We start from the raw sequence: 19,264 nt of genomic DNA, 5'->3' as shown, positions 1-19,264 counted from the left end.
GTGTTTACTGTACTTACACACTGCAAGTCTGCTGGACCTGGGCTCTGGTTCTTCTTGAACATCCAGTGTTATGTTTCTGCACAGATCTTTTGAAACCTGGATGACCATATGGAGCAAGACTATTTGCTTGAATTGACAAGACTTTCTTGTAAGTTCAGCTTATGGGGTTGAAAGAGTGATGCGGTGCTAAAATCAGTCATCTTGGAAATACTGCGTTTATTACTTCCATTTCTGTCTGCTTTGATGGAAGCTCCCAGTAATTGTAGTTTTGCTTTTTATAATGAATGCCTATATTTTTTATTAAAACTTATAGCATTAATACTTCTTCACTTGTGATCAGGTTAGTGGAATTTCATGATTGCCTTGTTCATGTGTCTTTGTAAGGACCCAGACTGAGATGTGAGGGCTGCCTTCCAGCTCTGTTGTAAGGCAGCTCTCAAACTCCAGCACATCTCGCAGTTAATCCTCTAGTTCAGTGGTGGGCCCCTGCAAAGAAGATTTGGAGTAGGCTTAGGAAATCTACTTTGAAGAAGCATAGCAGCAGTGGAGATGTGTTGGGTATTAATCATGATGCCTTAGTATCTGGATCTTTGCAGAGAAGTACCCTGAAAGCGATAGAGCCTGGAGGTGCAGGTGATCTGAATGTTAGGAAATTCTCCTCTTATTTCATGTTTTGCTGCAGATTTCATTTTGAAATTATTCAATTTTAATTGTGTCTTCTAGCCTCTCTATAGTAATTTTTAAGGACATGAAGTAAAAATTGTTTGAGTAGTCTGAGTGGCAAAGTTGGTAAGGTAAAGAGGGGAAGCCTGGAGAGTGGCTGTTGTCAAACTGAACCTTCTTCCTTGGCAGGGCTGGGCGGGAGGAAGGAGAATGTATAGCAGCAAATCTTACTATACATATGTACTCTGCATAATGCACATATTAATATCCTGCAGAGTCCAATCCAAAACAGAGCTCAAAAGGTTGCTAAGAGAAGTAGGCAACTTACGAATTACACTCGTATCCAGTGGTGCAGGTAAAAGGAAAGGTGAGGGTTGGAATACTGTATTACAGATGTGGAAATTGCTCATTGCTGGGAACCTAACCAGCTCTGTGCTGAGCTAGCTGCAGTTAGTGCACATATAGATACGGAAAGAATTCTTTATCCCTAAATCAAACCTCCTGCCCATTAGAAACCTCTCAGTGCACCCAAGTAGGCTCCGGTGTAGTTCAGTGCAGTATTGCTGGATATAGGACAGTGGGTGTGAAGGTGAGCACTGATGTATCGATGTTGACAGGAGAAAAACAGGCGTGTGAGATCGGGGAGGAGCTCCTCAGTCAAGTCCAGCTCCGTTTTCTCTCAGACTCTGTGTCAGATAGTCTCAACTGTACTCAACCTGGGACTGTCTTTCCCACATCTCCCCAAGCTCACTGACACTACATCAGATGTGCAGAATTTTAGGGAAAACTTGTCTTAATTTCACTCTAGAAAGCAACAGGGTTTTTTTTAGTTTGTTTATTTTTACCAAATGGCCTTGTATAGGACTGTAGGATAGACATATTATTTGGATAACTTTTTTTAACAATGAGCATTAATTTAGTTACATTAAATCATTGGTTTTGGTCACATTTAAATGCAGATTGTCAGGTACATGTCTTAATAACAGAAACTGGTTTTTTCCTCTTTTTTCCTTCCCTTCAAATTCCACCAATTCATTTTTCCTCCAGACTCTTTGCTGCCTCCTCAACCCCCCTCCGCAAACATGAGCACATTTAGAGCACGTTATGCTCCTGCTGCCTCCTCTGCCACTGCTGCGGTGCGCTCACTGTGAGCTGCCTCCCGTTTACACTGGGAGGAGGAAAATGAAGCACTTCCTAATTGCGCTAGGCATTTAGGGGTAGAATCAAAAGCAGAAACACTAAGGCATTAATACCTTGAATTGGTGCTCCTGGCTTTTGTGCAGGCTGGATCAGGATGGCACAACCTGAACCAACCAGCAGCTCACTGTCGAAGGGTCTCACCAGCTCCTCTCCCCTGCAGAGGGAGAGCCTCTTGCTCCTCCCGCCCCTGCTCTCCCCCCCTCCAGCTCCCTTGAACTCCAAATGAGGCCCAGCTGCCCTAATGCCCTCGGGCGGTGTTAGGAAATCAGCTGCCCAGTGCTGGCTCCCTGGTGCTGGTCTCTGGGGCTCCCAGCTTCCCCCGCCGCAGCCCAGCAGGACCCCTGGCCACTCTGCCCTCTGATACCTCTGCCTGCCCCGTCTTGCACAAGCGCATCCCCGACAAGCCTTCGTCCTGCTCCGCTTCCATGCTGCAGAGACCAGTGCTCGCACAAGTTGCGGTTCCTAAGCTTTCCTTTACTCGGTGTTTTCAATTACAATCTTGTTTTCTCTTGGCAAGGTAGAAATGTCCTCCGGTAATATTAACCAACTTTCTCAGGTAAATCTGTGACAGTCGCCATCCACAGGCAGTCTCTTTGTATAGATGCCAGGGAGGCAAATTAAACAGCCTTGGCTCACCAGCATTTTTGCTGTGTGCATACTCTATTTTATCAGTAGTTTCCCATCAAAATGAAAGTAGTTGGCATAGATTGTATACAACATATAGATTGTAGAAAACTTGGAGGATGAGCAGACTTCAGGCAGATGATGTGCTGTGGGAATTGCAAATCTTCTGATTCTTAAAAATTGATTTATTTTTATTATGGTATTTTAGCTGAAGTCTCTTCATTTGAATACATTCCTGAAATCCTACCTTAAGCACATCGTACCTGACATAAAATTCCATAGCACAGAAATGAAATGTTATGGTATGCAATTTAATTATATGTTTGTCATGATTTCACTGACATTTATGGAACTATCATCACTGATTTCAGTAAAACCAGGATTTCAGTCACTTAGCTGTTTTTCATCAATTCTTTGTTCAAAGGCTCCTGACAGGATTTAGTGTACTGCAACCTTAATCCTGCTTCAGCGTAACTTTTTCCCTAACTCACTTTGTAGTTGTGTGTTTGTACACACTCCCTGCCATTTCCAAATTTAATGAAAACTTACAGAATGAAAAAGAGAATATACTTGTCTTAAATATTTTATTGCTGAAATACCTGAATGCATCATGTTAAGAGATTATGTTTATATTGACTCTGGTTGTGGTAGGGAAATGCTGTTGCCCCAAAATTTGTTAAAAGCAGGTCTAAGTCAGAGATGTGGAATTATTTTCCTGAAGTTGTATAAAGTCTCTGACTGAACAGGGAACTGAGCCTCTCTCCCAGGTTGGAGGTGAGTAATTAGGTAAGCTTCATGCCTATGTATTCCAGTAGTATAGTAATATTTAGCTCTTAGATATTTGTCTATACCAGCAGATCTCAAATGCTGCTGTAAGTGGCTGTCATCATTGTTGTCCTTCTACAGGTGGCCCTGAGGACCTTGAGCAACCCAGTGATAAAGCAGGAGTGGAACTGTAGGTTTTCTAAATGCCAACTTATCTTCTTGGCCAAGGTCTCTTCCTGGTCATAGGGCTAGGTGACATCTAGTGAAGGGAAGTACAAAGATAATGTTATAAGCTTTTGTACTTTTCTATCTATTGATGTAACTGGGGAAAAGTTATCTCTGTTGAAATAAAACTCTCCGAAAATGCAGTCTTGTATTCAGAATATTGGAAATTGTTAGATTGCTGCTTCTTTGGAGCAAATGTCATATGGTATAATGATCCAGCAAAGTGGAAAATTTCATGTTTCAGTAAGTCTCCCTTAGCTCATTGTAAAACCGTCCATGGCCATCCTGCTACTAAATGTTTACATTTGAGAGTCTGTATCCTAATGCTGGGGGCACAAATATAACGGTCTATGGGCTGTATAATATCACCCAAGGAGAAGTAATGATCTACAGGTTTGTACTTGAATATTTCCTGAAGTTCATAAATTCGTCATTGATATAAACATAAATATTAATTGTCAAAGCAGATATTTAAATGATTGTTATCACTAGTATAAAGCATAATTTAAAATAAAAACATTTCACAGCATTTGCTGTGTATGGTTTGGATGTTATTTATTTCTCTCTTTTTTTACTCACATCTTTTGTTGTAAGAGTATGATTAGATCATTTGAATTATATGGATCAGACTACGTGTAAATCATAGTGTTACATTGAAGACAAGAGGTGAAGACCTTGAAAAGACAGAGAACTGACCTTCTGCGTAATTTCAGTTAATATTACCAAGAGCAAAAATTCAAGTTATTGGATGTCTCTCTGTATTGTTTCTCTGCAGATGATGGCATACTGACAAGTAAAATCATGTAAACACACAGTTAGACAACTAGTGATGAAGCCAAACTTGATGTTTTTAATTTTCTGTGTTACGCACCCTTCTGTAGCCTACTCTGAAAATCCTAAAAAAGACAGTAATAATGATTTTATCTACCCTCCATTAAATTCTACACCAGGCAGGTGCTTGAGGCTGTTGAGAGGCCATGTATGCAGAAGACACAAAGCAGTGTGTTGGAAATGTGCTAAAAGCTGTTATTGAAACAAGAGGATACAGTCTACCAGATTGAGAGACAAATGTGAACATGTAGTACTAGTTAGAGGTGTTATTTTCATAGGATACTTTCTTACTAACTTTATATCACTGTCATGATGGACGTTACTAAGACCTCACTCTTCATTTGTAAATGGTCTGCGTATGCATTTTCCCCCCCCTTATCAGCTGTTTTCTTTGTGTTTTTAGATCATGGGGAATTCATATGCAGGGCAACTAAAATCTGCCCGTTTTGAAGAAGCTCTTCATAACTCTATAGAAGCTTCTCTGAGATGTAGCAGCGTTGTCCCACGGCCAATCTTCTCACAGCTGTACCTGGATCCTGACCAGCCTCCTTTCTTGCCGGAAGGTAACCATGAAAGTATGGCACATTTCAATTGTTTTTCTGTGTGAGAAAAGAGTGGGATGCGTTTCATTAAAAAAACCAAAAACTGCACAGCAGTTCATTGTGTGACACAAGATCTGAATCTTAGGCCTCATTAAGGAGAAAGAATGGCATGCTGGTTATTTTAAAAGGAGATAGATGCAAGTAGTGTTGAAAAGTTTATTTTATTTTTTATTCTTCTCAGATGTGAAGCCAAAGGTAGAAGAGTTGGATAAAGAGTTAGTACATCGCTATTCACAAAATGGAAACCTGGACTTTTCTACCAGCCAAACTGTTAATGAAATGGAAGATGAAGAGGAAGATGAAGACATGTCAGATTCAAGTAGTCCACCAATCCCATATTCACAAAAACCTGCCCCAGAAGGATCTTGCACTACTGATGGTTTGTGCCCCTTTTTTTACCGTGTGATCTTTACAACTAATTCTCAGTATAATGTGCACTCTCTGCAGTTAGAAACTCTTGAGCTAGGAAGTCTGGAAATACAGTTTATAGTCAAAGCCTTAAATCTGAGAAAATATGGATTAAGAGGACTTGTTTCAGGACATGAAATGTAATGTATTATTTGAAAGCAGTGTCTAAGACTAGCTGTGGCACTTTGTTAGTTTCTGAAAGCCCCTTATTTTCTGTGTTTATCATTGGTTTACTGTCCTCAAAGAAGTTACGTAAGTGGGATCAGTACGGCTGGTTCTCAGTCTATCCCTAAGTTATTCTCAGAAACATTGGCAAAGCTGGATTTGGTTGTTTCCATGGGCAGAAGGAAGAGTTTGGAGAGAGAAAATGAAGAAGAGACTTGGTGTTCCTTCTGCTGCCGGAGGAATAAGAGGGATGGTAGTGGAAGCTTGTCCGTTTTGTCTTCCCCACCTGCCTGCTGGCCATTGCTTGCTTACCCTGAGCTGTCCTGATTGTTGTTCAAGATGAGCAAAATTGTTGACAGTACTATTTTTGTTTGGTTTTAAATGTGTTAAAGAAAGGGTCAGATCATATGCATATACCTATTTGGACCAAGTAAAATTGATGTAATTGGTTCATCTTATCCCATAATTGTTCTATTCTGAAGATTCAACTTCCTTGAAGGAAGATCTATTCATATTTATTAGATGTGCTTCTCTTAAAAACATCCCCCTGCCCCCCTCAAACACTTGAAAACGAACAACCTTTCCCACCAGGTCCAAAGGCCCTGCTTGACATTTTATTCAGTATCTTCCTGAATTATGGCCTTCCTTGTGCAGAGTTCATAAAAAGTTGTAATTTGTAGAATTTTGTACCTTACTGTAGTGTATGGTTATATGCAGTGATAGAAGCACTAATCACTGGTAATTCTTTGACATTTTTGGGGGTAGTTAGTGGCAAATGTTGACATTTTTGCCTTTACCCCTTCCAAATGCAGCTTACATGAGCATGTTTACCCTCCGTAACCATGTACCACCAGTTCCCTGTAACACAAAGAATAGAAAGGCTGGCTACTATGGGGAATATTGTTGGGAGAATTTGTTATTCACACAGAAGTGTGTTTGCTGTCCTTTGGAGGCTTGTAAATTGGTAGGAGGAGAGAAGGAGAAAGTATAAAATGATGTATTCCTAGGAAGGTATTCTCAATTGAGGACCCGTATCAATAAAGGCTGCAAAATCTCCTGTGGAGAGCAGGAGCAGTTCTGATCACTTCTGTTAAAGAAATGTAAAATAAACTGGGCAGGATGCAGAGGAGAACCAACAGGATGGTAAGAGGAAGGAGTTCTATCTAACGAGGCTCTTTGCCTACCAGGACAAAAGCTGAGATGGCATATGCTTACACCTTCTAAATAGATCAAGGATAAAACGCTAAGGAGGGAGAAGAGCCGGTCCCTAGTTGCACTTGCATGTCCAGACAAAAATGTTAGTTGTGAGCTTCCAGATAAATGTCTATGTCTTTATTTGAGAGGTGACTTTCCATCCATGTGCAAACTGTTCCATGTTCACCAGTGCCTTTGCCACCTCTGCTCAGGATTGCTTCATAAGGGTGCCCTTCCCAACGTGGCACTGCAAGGAGGTGCTCAGCTCTCAAGCACTCTCTGCAATGCAGACCTCTGTGCTGTGGCTGCATATCGTATGTCACAAGGTTATGCCTAGTTATGCTATAGTTACATAAGGTATGTAACTATATGCTCATGTATATATGTAATATGCTTTTTAGTATGTCCGGGAGAAAGGTGACCTTCCAGGGGCAGTTCTGTGTTCTTGATTTTTATCTATAAGTCTTTTATGATCAAAGCACCCTAGAAGAAAGTTTCCTATGTTACCTCTGTAGAATCTTGGGATTGTTCATTACTCTTTGTCAAGTTTACCATTCTGAATTTACAAAATCTGTCTCGCTCTCAATGTTGTTCTCAAGGAGCTGATTTAAGAGAGCAGTGTTTTTGTATCTGGAAAAGGAAAGGAAAATGCATTTTTTAAGATACTGCTAATGGTCTGTTAGGACAGTTTTACATAAGTGTTTAGAACACCCAGGTTCCCAAACATTTGCGCTGCAGACCGTATCTCAGCAAGGTATTAATCTGATAGCTCGTCTTTCATCTCATGAATATGCCCTTCCAGAGATGTAAGACAGGATCGCTGCCGTTGTTTACATCCCTTATCTTAGTTATTTAATTACAAAGATAAATAACATTAGGAAAATGTTAAAGAATACTGATAGACTAATTGTAGTCACTGTGTTTGGATGCTTTAAACTAAGCATGTATTTAATTGCTTATCCAAGAGCAAAATATTGGTACTAGAACCTGCAGTTCATAGCTCCGCTTGCTGTAAAACCTGTCTCCCACCTTTTAGCACGGATGGGGTGAAACCTTTTTCACTTTTAAGGTATTTGTGCTGTTTGCTTTTCCTGAATTCAGGATGTATGCCATAACCATTGTATTATTTTCTGTGAAGACTTGTTCTTTTATTCAGATGGCTGAGTTGTCAGTCAGATGGGTGCAGAATGTAGATCTTAATGCCTTTATTCATTGGTTAAAAAAATAAGTGCCTCACAAGTGACAGTTTGTTGGAGGTTCCTTCTCAGCTGGCCATAATATTAGATCCCTTCACTGTCCTCTTAGCCCATTGGAAAGAGCAACTACATTTGCCATTGATCCTTAGTATTAGTCATAAAAGGGATTCACTTATTTTCAGGGGCTCTTTTTTTTCTTCCTAACACAAACTTTTGTAACTGACTTACACCTTCCATGAAAATAAGGTTTCAAGAAAAATACTTCCTAATTTTCATACAGGTACCTCAAATATGCAACAAAATAATACAAGAAGCTGTTCTGAACTACTTGTTTGCTGTAGCTTTAAAAGAGGCTATTTCTAATTTGTGGAATAGCATTTTATGCAAGCTGTGGGAAACACAATAGTAGCACCTTTCTTTTGTTAGTAAATCCTCAATTTACCTGATGCTTAAAGAAGGACCAAGGTAGTTTCAGAAGCAATTAGGTAAGCAGGTACTTAACACCTGATCAGTTACTGTGAAGTTACAATAGCAAGTGACAGTGACCGGTAATTCATATGTAATTCTTGGAAGCTAATTCCTTATGCAAATACCCCATTTATTGCAGTACAACAAGGGGCTGGTACGCCACATTGAAACTACTTCTTGTTACTGGCGGGGAAAGGGAAAATATATACTAATTTCATTTTGAAGAAGATTCCAGCACTTTGAGGTGTTGACAGTTGTGGGGATACATTTTCGTTTTCAGGAAGATGGGACTGGATTAATTTAAATGAAGTGATGTTGGAGAATGCAAATGTGCTTCTCAGAAGCAAAAACTAATTAATTTTCTTTCAAAGAAATGCAGATAATGTCTGTAAAAGCTGTTCATTATTCTTTTTTGTGACTGCTCTTGGTATTTGCAAGTCTCTAATCAGAATATAAATGCCTGTTCTTTATTTAAAACAAAGCTGAGATCCTGTGGGAAGATGATTTTTTTAATGGAACAGCTTAGCTGTGTGCTTTTACTTTTTATAATTACACATTGATAAACAATTTCATAAAGAGAAGCTGGTTTGTTTTAGTGGCTCATGGGTTTTCTCCTCTTCATACTTAGATGTCTATAAAAGGTACACAGGTAAATGTGACACTAAAGTGCCATTTTTTCTTCTTAAGAGTCATATGTGTTAGTGCTGCTTGACATAGAAATTTAAGTACAAGCTCAATTATAAATGAATAGCTATGAAATGTAAATGGATTTTGCACGTTCTAAATCTTAAACACAGGCAGCACAAGTTCTGCTTGTACAGAGACATCATGTCTTGTCTTTCCTAATGTGGAAATGATTATCTCTAACAGATAATTAAATATCAATGCAAAATCATGCAAAACAGAAAAGAAAATAAGGTTGGGGTCTCTGTGTTGCTGGCTAGCTAGAAAAAGACAATGTAGCAGACAAAGGGGTTAATCCCTCCTTCCTCTCCCCACACTCAGTTACTTGCTACCAAATCAATGTTTCTTGGGTGGATTTTCTCATTCAGTTTAAAAAAGTAGCAGGAACTTAAAACTAGAAGAGTGATTTGCAGCCCCAAAAGCCAAGGGAAAGAAGGGTAGTGAAGGTCTCTTGAGTATGCCGTCTGCATGTCTTTGAAGGAAAATTCAAGATTTTTACTGCACAGAAGCAGATCTGCATTCTCTCCATATCTCCTGGTGGAAGTGAGCCCCAGCTGTACCTGGCCAAGCTCCACAGCCCTCCCTGGCTCTCCTGTTGCAGCTGTTGACTAAACAAGAGAAGAGCCCCCGGAGGCTCTGAGGGCCTGTCTGTGCTGCCCCCTCTTGCTGCTTGCCTATCGGGATCCCTTTCCCCTCAGCAGAAGGGGAGCCAGAGGAAACCTTCTAGTATCAGCCCTGTTACTTGTCTCGCTCCTTCAGAAAACAAGGTTTCGGCAGTTGCCTGTGAGCTCTGCTGCCTATCTGTCAGGAAGCTGGTAGCTGCTTTCTGCCGCTTCTGGCAGAGAGGTAGACATCCTAAAGGTACTGAATTTCAGCAAGGTTTGTGAAGTTCAGGAGCTGGTTGGATGACATCGGTGTCCCCAAACTATGTCCCCTGGGGCAGAAAAGTAATTATAGCTCTCCTCTTACACAACCTGAACATTAGAGAGGCATGTGCTGGCCAGCCAGTCTACACATACATGCCTCTGATCCAGAGATGTCGCCAACCAAAACAGAGGAGGATGCCAATGGAGATTGTGCAAGGAGGAAGAAGGGGAACATGGAAAGGATCTGAGAGCACTTTGGGTGGAGTAAGAGATGATACAGAGGGTAAATCTTAGGTATTGTTTGCAGATTAGGTAGGATGCAGCGTTTCTACAGTACAGTTCTACATATCCTAAATGGTGGGAAATATTAAATATACGCAGATAAACAGTATCTCAGGTAAGAGGCTGCTGTGATAGCCGACTGAGATACAGCAGTTTGTTTCAGCGGGTACTGCTAAGATGTTACTGAGTAATGTTTATAAACCTGTTAAGATGTTGTGATGGGTTTCTTAGGGTTTTCCTGCACCTTCTCCCCTGGGGACTCATGCAGAATGGTGATGTGCAGCTGCTCAAAGTGTGGCTGAAGTTGTTTTGCTCCTAGCCTGGATAATAGCCGAGTCTTTGCTTTCGTCTCAGATGTTGTGGGGAGCTGGAGCATTGCTTCACCTCACTGGGACATCAAAACCCTCAAGCATCCAAAAAGGCTCGAAGTTTCTCGTATGATAGTCAGCCCACTCAATGTTGTGTGCTCTTTCTGAAAGCAAGTCTATATTGAAACATAACTGTTAACAATGTTGACAACCAAAATCCTGCTTTCTTTGGTGTCCTAGTATTGCTATTGCTAACAATTCATTCAAAAGCCTCTTAATGGTCACCATTTGTGCTTCTGGGCATTTCCTGAAAATTTTTGGGTAGAGACAAGGCTAAAGAGTAATTGTGTAAAAGCACAGGTTTAAATCTCTCTTGAAATCTTACTGCACTTGCTGTTTCATAACGCTTATCTACAGATTTCCTGTTTGCCCACATTGTCAGCAGTGGGTAATTTTTCTATTTTAAATCTAGATGTAGAGTGGTATTTTCTAAGCATGTCAGCTACTCAGATTTCACTGAATGCCTAAATATTTAAGGCCAGTTTTGAAAATTCTGAACATAATACCCAAATGGCATAGACATTTGAATAAGCAAACTCTGTTTTGAATGTAAGGGAGTTTTGTTCCTAGATTTATCTGCAACTGTTTCTTTCTAAATTACATTGAAAAGTCTAGATAATACTTAGCCTGGTATCTAGCCTTCTATTTGATTAGGATCAATATGTTTCTAGGGAATACACCTCAAAAAGAGTTTAACATGCTAAAATCAAATTGCATCTAATCAGAAAAGAATAAATTTTGTTTTAAATATGCGGTTTCAATGCTTTTCCCCTAAAACATATGTAACTTCTTATTGGTAAGTTACTGTTATAATCCATTGATTTGTAAATAAAAACTTTAGGCACTTCATTTTAATTCATTGGCTGGAAAAAGGCATGTGTGAGGGTCGAATCCAAGCTAGCTTTCAGCTTGAATGAGCTGCTGCTGGAATTGAGCTGATTGAATAACTGAAGAAACTATTCAGCCAAAAACTGGTTCAGCAGATTGTGGGTGTAGGCACAAGACTGAACCTGTATCGGACCCTGTTTTCAGCAAGCTGCTGCTTGCCAGGAAGTTCATGCTAGCTGATTCTGTGCATTCCACTTTGCACATGGTCTTTGCCTGGTACAGCTTTGAGATAAAAACAAAAACCATTAACTTTCACCATTTTTGCTGAAGTTTTAAACTATGGGTTTTAGCACAGTAGGTAGGAGTGGAGACACACATATTAATAATGGTTGCGGTGGCTCTTGGTTAAGCTGTGATCACATTGTGTTTCCAGATGCTTAGTGTCTTTCTCCAGTGGTTTGATTTTTTCCTTACAATTTCTGTAACAACTATGAACTACTTGAATAATATTTTAAATTAAGTGTAAGTAATATACATTAGTAGCTGAAATCTCAATAGATATTACAGTAATTTCAAATTTAGTTTGATATGTTCATTTTTAACAATAATGTTGATTATTGTGATTATGATTTTATTTTGAAATATTGATTCATGCAGATGCATGCATGTGTTGTCTACGTTACGATATTTCTGTGGTTGTAGCAAAAGAGAGGTGATCAATGGATAAATGTATGATGTCTTTGGATATCTTTAATGGGGGGGTTCCGCCAGCTGCTTCTGGGAGATGTGTGAGGCCAGATTGTAGCACTGATCTTGCAGCTGGAGAAGTGAGAATTGGAGGGAAACACAACATAGGAGTCTGGTTTTTCATAAAACTTGGTAGTGCTTTCATTGACTTCTGCCTAAGGGAAATCAGAAAGCCCGGTGTGATCCTTTCCTGTGGAGGAAGCCACACGACTGTTGCTTTCTCTCACACCTGTCGTTTCCTCGCTTGAAAGTAGAAATTACTCAATAAAAATAATGTGATGGAGCTGTACAAAAAAAAGTGACAAGTGATTTTGATCCCTGTAAGTCCAGTATTGAAGCTAATGGAAGAGTCTTTGAATGCTGTTGTTAATTTACTTAGTCAAAAGAATCTAACTTTGAAGTTGGCTTTGGCTTGAGCAAAAGATTGGACCGGCTGGACCTCCAGAGGTCCCGTAAGTGCTCTAAGCTGTCCCATCCAACCTTTCGAAAATCCCCACGGTGGCTGCCAAGCTCACCCTGAGTCCTGAGCTCCCAGGGATGCCGTTGTGGTGCCTGGCCACAGCTCTGGGCTGCCCTGCCATGCTTTTTTGTGTGTCCCAGCCTGCCACCTGCTCACTGCAAGGTGTGGAACAGCAGAAGCTCGCTCCAGTCCCCAGTTTTGCCCACTTCTGCCGCTGGCTTTAGCGCTACGTTGACCAGTAGCACAAGAACCAACGTTATGTTCTTGTTTTGTGTGCATATGTGTATTTGGGTGGGGAAAAAAAAATAATTGGAGACTTGAAGTCATGCAGTCCATTGAGACTTCAAGAGACTCAATTGGAGACTTACAGAAAACATGGTGTTCATCTCTAAAACCAGTAAATTAATCTTTTACTTGCTGGAATTCCTAAAATGTATAGATAAGTTAAAAATTAGATTTTAAAATATTTTTCCTTTAGTAGTCAGTACTAGACTTCAGTCATCAATTTTTATCATTCCTTTGTATTCCTTAGTGATGTTTATGTACCAATGCCAGCAACAAAGACAAAATTGGTTCCCTTGAAAAGACTGTAAACTAAAATTTGGCAAAGAAAAAATATTCTTTGGCATGTTTTAAGAGCTGTTTTCTGTTATAAAATCACAAACTTTCCTTCTTATTTTGAATGTTTTTGAAAAACTGAGTTTCTGAGCCATTTGATGTCTCGTCTTTAGAGACTTATGTCTCTTCTCTGCCTGAATGTGTTCAGGATCTCTTTAAAATAATGTTTATCTATTGTCTCTGAAACTCTGAGCTAGTGCACCTGATGAGATGCTATCTCCATTTCCTCTATTTCCCTTGAAAAGGATATATTAAAACCCCTAATTACAGCATCAAGTTGTGAAGCCCCATTTGCTTTTGTAACTGATAAAAAGAAGAAAATTAAATGAAATCTTTTGAAGATTTATCATTTTTTTGGTTTGTTTTTTAGGTTTTTGTCAAGCAGGCAAGGATTTACGGTTAGTATCTCTGTGCATGGAGCAAATTGATATCCCAGCAGGCTTCCTGTTAGTAGGAGCCAAATCTCCCAACCTTCCTGAGCACATTCTAGTCTGCGCTGTTGACAAGCGGTTTTTGCCAGATGATCATGGAAAAAATGCACTTTTAGGTAAGAGATATTTTTTTTATCGTGTCATAATAATTCAGAGAAAAAGGTCAGTTCAAAATTATCTAAAGTCATTTCAGCTAATGACCTTCTATTAGAAATATGTTGAGGAGAGGCTTGTTTTTATTAAATCAAATCTGTAGCTGAACCTGTCTTAAAAGCCCATTTTAAAACAAGTCCCTGATTCCACAATTAACCACAATCGAAGCTCGGTGATTTCTGTGTGGGCAGAAGTTAATTGCAGCCCTGCTATTCTAAATGTGAACTATCCACATGCTCTTTATCTCTACTGATGCTTACAGCATTTTCATTTAAGAAGAAATATGCTCATGCAACTGTTGAAGATGAGCTCTCTATTTTTCTGTGGATTAAGGGACAAATTCTGCCCTTGGCTCCACCAGCAACATTGTTCTCAGTAGGAGCTCTGAGGGCAGTTTGCTTCTCAAAAGCTAATACATAGGGGAAAAAAACCCCAAACATTTACTTCATAATTGGTTACATTTATGGGCTTTAAAATTTTAATACAAGAATGTTTCTTCGTGATTGAAGACAGGAGTTATGTGCACCTAGATTTCCTGCCTGACTCACAACTGGTACACATTTTAACAGGCTAGTAAAAGTGTTTTGATGTATTTTGGCTCCTTTAGCCTGTTCTGAATTTACTCTCTCATTTCTCCCTCCAGTCATTGTGCTGCCTAGAATATATTAGAAAGACCTTTCAACAGGGAAGAAATTACAATAAAGCATAAATACCCTGATTTAACCACACTGCTCAAATTCTGGTCCAGACCAGCAATATTTTGCATAACTACTGAAAACACCTCGTTTTTGTACTTTTGTGCTTTAATGTTATTTCTCCCTTAAACCTACTTAATATCCTGCTACACACTGTAAACCTTTGGACCTAAGGCAGAAATCCCACTCGCCTGAGTTAGATAGGAGCTGTGGTGTGACGTGCCCTTGCTGGGTATGGTTGGGGATGTGGGATCATGGGGTACTGTGGTATATACTGCCATCCTCAGAGGAGCTGCTCTCCCACTGAGTAGGGGAAGTGTCAAGAGTTGATCAATAAGAACTATCTGATAGACAGACAGATGGTGTTTAGTCTGATTAAATGTGGTAGTACTAGTCTTTGTTGGTAAGCTTTCGTCCCCCCTCCACTAGCTTTGTATCCATCATCTCTGATATCATTTGATAATGAGCCTGGTGACTCACATCTCTGCTCTGACATTGCTGATGTTACATATTTAAATGCCTCTAGGCCTGTGTAACTGGTACCTATGAGCAAAGAATTGACTCGGTAGCTCTGGGAGACCCTGATGACTGTTTCTGACAACTATGGAGATGCACCAATAGTTCCAGTGAGTTGCAAGGGAGAAGGGAAGGACTGATTCAGTCCAAGGAGAAAACAGGATGAAGAAATCTACTTCTTGGCATCCTCAGCAACATAATGGTAAAAGATGATAATGAGGCACAGTAAGGCTAAAGACAATGGCCTAATTAATAAGAGTTTTATGGAAAATGCATTTTGTCAAAAAGACTGAATATCTTTTTCATAAAACTGCGAATATGGCTGACAGGTGGGTGTAGGAACCAGTGTTCTCCAAGGTGCTTGGCATTGTGGAAAATAATGATAGTAGTGAGGACGAAAAATTGGTTCTGTTACAGATCTTGAACTGATTAGTAAATGAAAAAAAAAAAAAGCATTTCTACTAGGTATTAATCTGCCCAGCACTATTATAAATCATTATTGATGTTCCAGAAAGAATATGAAATATTTCTTCATTAAGGGTTGAAAGTGATTCAGAGATGAGTGGAGTGGCAAGTAAGCCAGAGGAGTTTAATTGTTCAGCATTAGATAATAGAGGGCTTATTCAAACAACAAGGATTTTAAGGCAGGCCAATTTCAGAACATGCCCTGTGCTTTGTTCTAGGAGATGTTAGACCGGTGCCATCTATATGCCACATTCCCATTAACATAGTTATGAATGGCACTGGAAATCAAGGGTACTTATAATCCTCTGTCTGGACCCTGTCCTCCAGACCTCAACTCAAAATTTCACCCCCTTCTGTGAAACCATGTTGGAAATATTGCAGAAAAGCAGTCTTCTGCCTTTGTTCCTAAATCTGTTACTTTCATGAGAGGTTGTAGGTTTTTAAAAACATTCTGAAGCACTCCTAACTTTTGCCATGAAAATCTTGACATCGAATGATTGCTTTTAAGACTTTAATAAGCTGTAAGGTCCAGCTTACTTGGAAAGTGCTTTGTATAAGGAGTCTCAGAGAAAATTTATTAGATATTAAGGTTAATTTTAGTCACATGAAGTTGCAGTGGCTACTATGGATTAGCCACTGTTCTGAGAGATGCATGCAGCTTGGAACCCATGTTTTTTTAATGTAGAAAAAATTGAATTTTTTTTTTTCCTTTATGGAAATTTCCTAGCTTGGCATCATAGCTCTGCCCCTGCCAAGTAGTTATTCCTCTCTGCACTGTGTAGAGTGGAAAATTGATGGTAGGATTTTGGCATAAGTTAGTATGACCTAGAAAGACTGAAGAGTTTCAGAAAAGCTAAGACTAAAATCTGCCTGTGTTTGGCTGCTTTCTGACACACATGTGCTGTGCAGGGCATCTACAGAAGCTGTCTGGCTGGTGGCCTCCAGTCGCTCTGAACTGGATGTGCAGGTAGGTTAAAATAGCCTTATTCCTAGCAGATACTACCAGTCATTTAATCTGTATGTATATCTTCTGCTTCATTCTTCCAGGATTTTCTGGGAATTGTATAGGCTGTGGAGAAAGAGGATTTCGGTACTTCACAGAGTTTTCCAATCATATCAACCTGAAATTAACCACTCAGCCAAAGAAGCAGAAGCACTTAAAGTACTACCTAGTAAGAAGCTCCCAAGGTGTACTGTCAAAGGGACCCCTTATTTGCTGGAAAGGTAATAAAGGTGCCCATTCACTTAGGGGTTTTTTATTATATTAGTGTGATCTTGAATAAAAAATTGAAAGTTGCTGTTGAAAATGTATGCATTCAAAAGGAACTGTAGAAGATGACTTTCTTCACTGCTTGAAGGAGAAATTCCCACTGATTTCACTGAAGTCTGGATTTTGCCAAAGAGGTTTATTTAAGTCCTAATAGTAACCATGCAATCGTAAATGGTCTTCCTCCATCTCCCCATACTTTCAGTGGGAGCCCTAAATCTGCCCTTCTTAGGATGTACAGCCATCTTGGTAGAAGAAATAAGGTTGCTCAGTCTGCTGATTCTTTTCTGTGCCTGAAGCAAGATGACTCACAGCCAGGGCTTCAACATTGGCTTTCCACTGATATTCATCTTAGCAGGTGCAATTCAATCTGTCTAATGCCTGAGGATAGCTAGCACCCCATAAGATAAAGAAAGCTCAGGTCACTGATTTCAGGGGAAGAGGAGAAATCTTGCATACTCTTACCATTTATGGTGTGTTTTACACTTGGGCTGACCCTCTACCAGAGCAGCCTGTGCAATATTGTTATGTGCTAAAGAGATTACATTCGTGACCCCAAGGCAAGGTAGCCATGGGGTCTGTTATTGGAGGATGCAGGTTTTTGGAGCTAGAGCCATGCAAAGACTCAAGGAGAGAATGGTTTACCTACTCGCTGTCTACTAAGCTGGTGTATATGCAGACTGCCTGTCTTCCTCAGCTGTGGTCTCATTCAGTAAAGACAGAGTTCAATCTGGTGCCTATTGTTCCAAAGAGGATGATGTGAGGAAAGGAGAAGCTCCACAGGAGGACTAACACACATCTGAAGAGTCACATCCTCATGTTAATAGCAACATGACACCAGAAAGAGATGGTTATCACTGAGCTATATGAGTGATTATAGTACTGTATCAGTTAGTGGTTCAAAGGGATCCTGGTTCCAGCTGCTTTTCTCAGTTACGAGTATAATTAACTACTGCTTTAGAGTGGATGTGTTTTTCAGCAGCATTTTTCACAAAAACTACAGAAAGATTTAATTTGGTGGTGAAGTTCCAAATACAGAAAAAGGAAACCTTATTTTACTTTTGGAATCCTTTTTCTGAAACCCCTCCCTGATGCTCGTGCAGTTGGGGTTGGTGTGTGTCCTGGTAAATGCAGTCAGGAGTAACGCACATGTGGAAGAGGCAGGTACTGAGGTCACTTTTGGTTATATGCTGATTGCAAGTGTTTTGAGCACCCATGAAAGTTTAGAAAATCGACCAAGAATCGACCTCACGGGCATTATTTTGATAGGCTGTATCCCCATATTGCTACCATCCATCTGGTAACCCTTCACCCTTTACTTACATTAAAGGTCTAATTGGAAGAAGAGAAATGCTTTTAAACACCCCCTTCTCTTCAAACAAAACCTGAGTAGATCTCAGTTTTAAAAATGGATTAATGTGCGATTTTTAAGGTGACTTTCTCCTCCCTCAACTCAGTTTTCGTCCAGACAGACACTCACAGCGCTGAGATCTCCCTGAAGGTTTTGTGGAGGCATACTAAGAATCTGGGTTTCAGCACGATTTCTCCTTTTAAAGGGCAACATATGACGGTTTGTATAAAGGTTGTGCCACAGAAGTCGCTGAGTGTTTCCTGGGATATGTCCAATACCTTCAAATCTCTTGGAAGCTGCGAACGGAGGGCTCTTGCCATTTTGCAGCATCTGGTCTGTATTTGCCTGGCCCTCTGAGAGGCCCCCAGGGAGGTTTTCTTAATTAGAAGACAAAGTTGACTAAACTGCAAGAGCCGTATTTTCGTTGAATGCTGCCATTTGCCGCTGTTTGTTGTACGTGCTGTATGTATGCTTTTAACATTTTGTCACCTTTCGCCACCGTGTTGCTGAACTTTCCTACTGGAAGGCAGGCCTTGTTAATATGTACTGTAGCTGCTTCGTTTGCAGAATGTAGAAGCAGGCAATCATCTGCTGCTAGCCTCTCTGCTAAACCAAATTCTTCGGTGTCACCGTCCACGACCCCAGAGGGTGGATCAGCTAATGGATACAAATCAGGGTTCACTCAGACAGGTAGGAGCTGAAAGTGCTATAAAGATAACCGTTGGGGGTGGTAAGTTACCTCAGATATTGGTGGTTCAGGGATGCTGTAAACAACTGGGTATTTACCTCAAGCCATGTATAGATTACAGCGGGGAGGATGTCTTTCAAAATTTGCTTTGTGAAAGATTAAGACCCAGGTGAGGCTGAAGGTTAGCTTAGTCCTCATAAGAGTAATCGGTTAAAAAGTATTAAAAGATCTTTTGATTTATTTATTTGATTCTGTGTCTCCCTGTGTTTGTTTCATTTAATTTTTTGTGGATCTCAAAAAAACTTGAATTACACATTTATAGGGAGATGTTTACTTAGTATATAGATTAGGCTATTTGACTTGAAGAGGAAAATAATCTCCTTTTCGGGTTAGGGGGACAGCTTTTATTTATTTGCTTGCTTATTTATTTATTTAAATTTTATTTCACACAAGGGTGTACTTAGAATAGCAATTTCCCCATACACATACAGTGGTTTTCTGTTA

The 19,264-nt window shown here is 40.0% G+C and overlaps 1 protein-coding gene across 1 annotated transcript in view; it reads left to right on the top strand.

Annotated features, from left to right (window-relative positions):
• GREB1L (GREB1 like retinoic acid receptor coactivator) overlaps positions 1-19,264 on the top strand; it is a 145,345-nt gene that overhangs the window by 74,382 nt on the left and 51,699 nt on the right. The window contains exons 4-8 of the mRNA XM_050891288.1: positions 4,712-4,871; positions 5,092-5,289; positions 13,565-13,741; positions 16,502-16,678; positions 18,640-18,762. Coding sequence (XP_050747245.1) covers positions 4,715-4,871; positions 5,092-5,289; positions 13,565-13,741; positions 16,502-16,678; positions 18,640-18,762 — 832 coding nt within the window. The 5' untranslated portion in view covers positions 4,712-4,714. The remainder of the gene's footprint in view (positions 1-4,711; positions 4,872-5,091; positions 5,290-13,564; positions 13,742-16,501; positions 16,679-18,639; positions 18,763-19,264) is intronic.

The sequence above is a fragment of the Gymnogyps californianus genome, chromosome 2 (genome assembly GCF_018139145.2).
Source record: "Gymnogyps californianus isolate 813 chromosome 2, ASM1813914v2, whole genome shotgun sequence".
In the NCBI taxonomy this organism is placed as follows: Eukaryota; Metazoa; Chordata; class Aves; order Accipitriformes; family Cathartidae; genus Gymnogyps; species Gymnogyps californianus.
The sequence above is the reverse complement of the archived record's forward strand: the minus strand, read 5'-3'. Positions and strand labels throughout refer to the sequence as shown.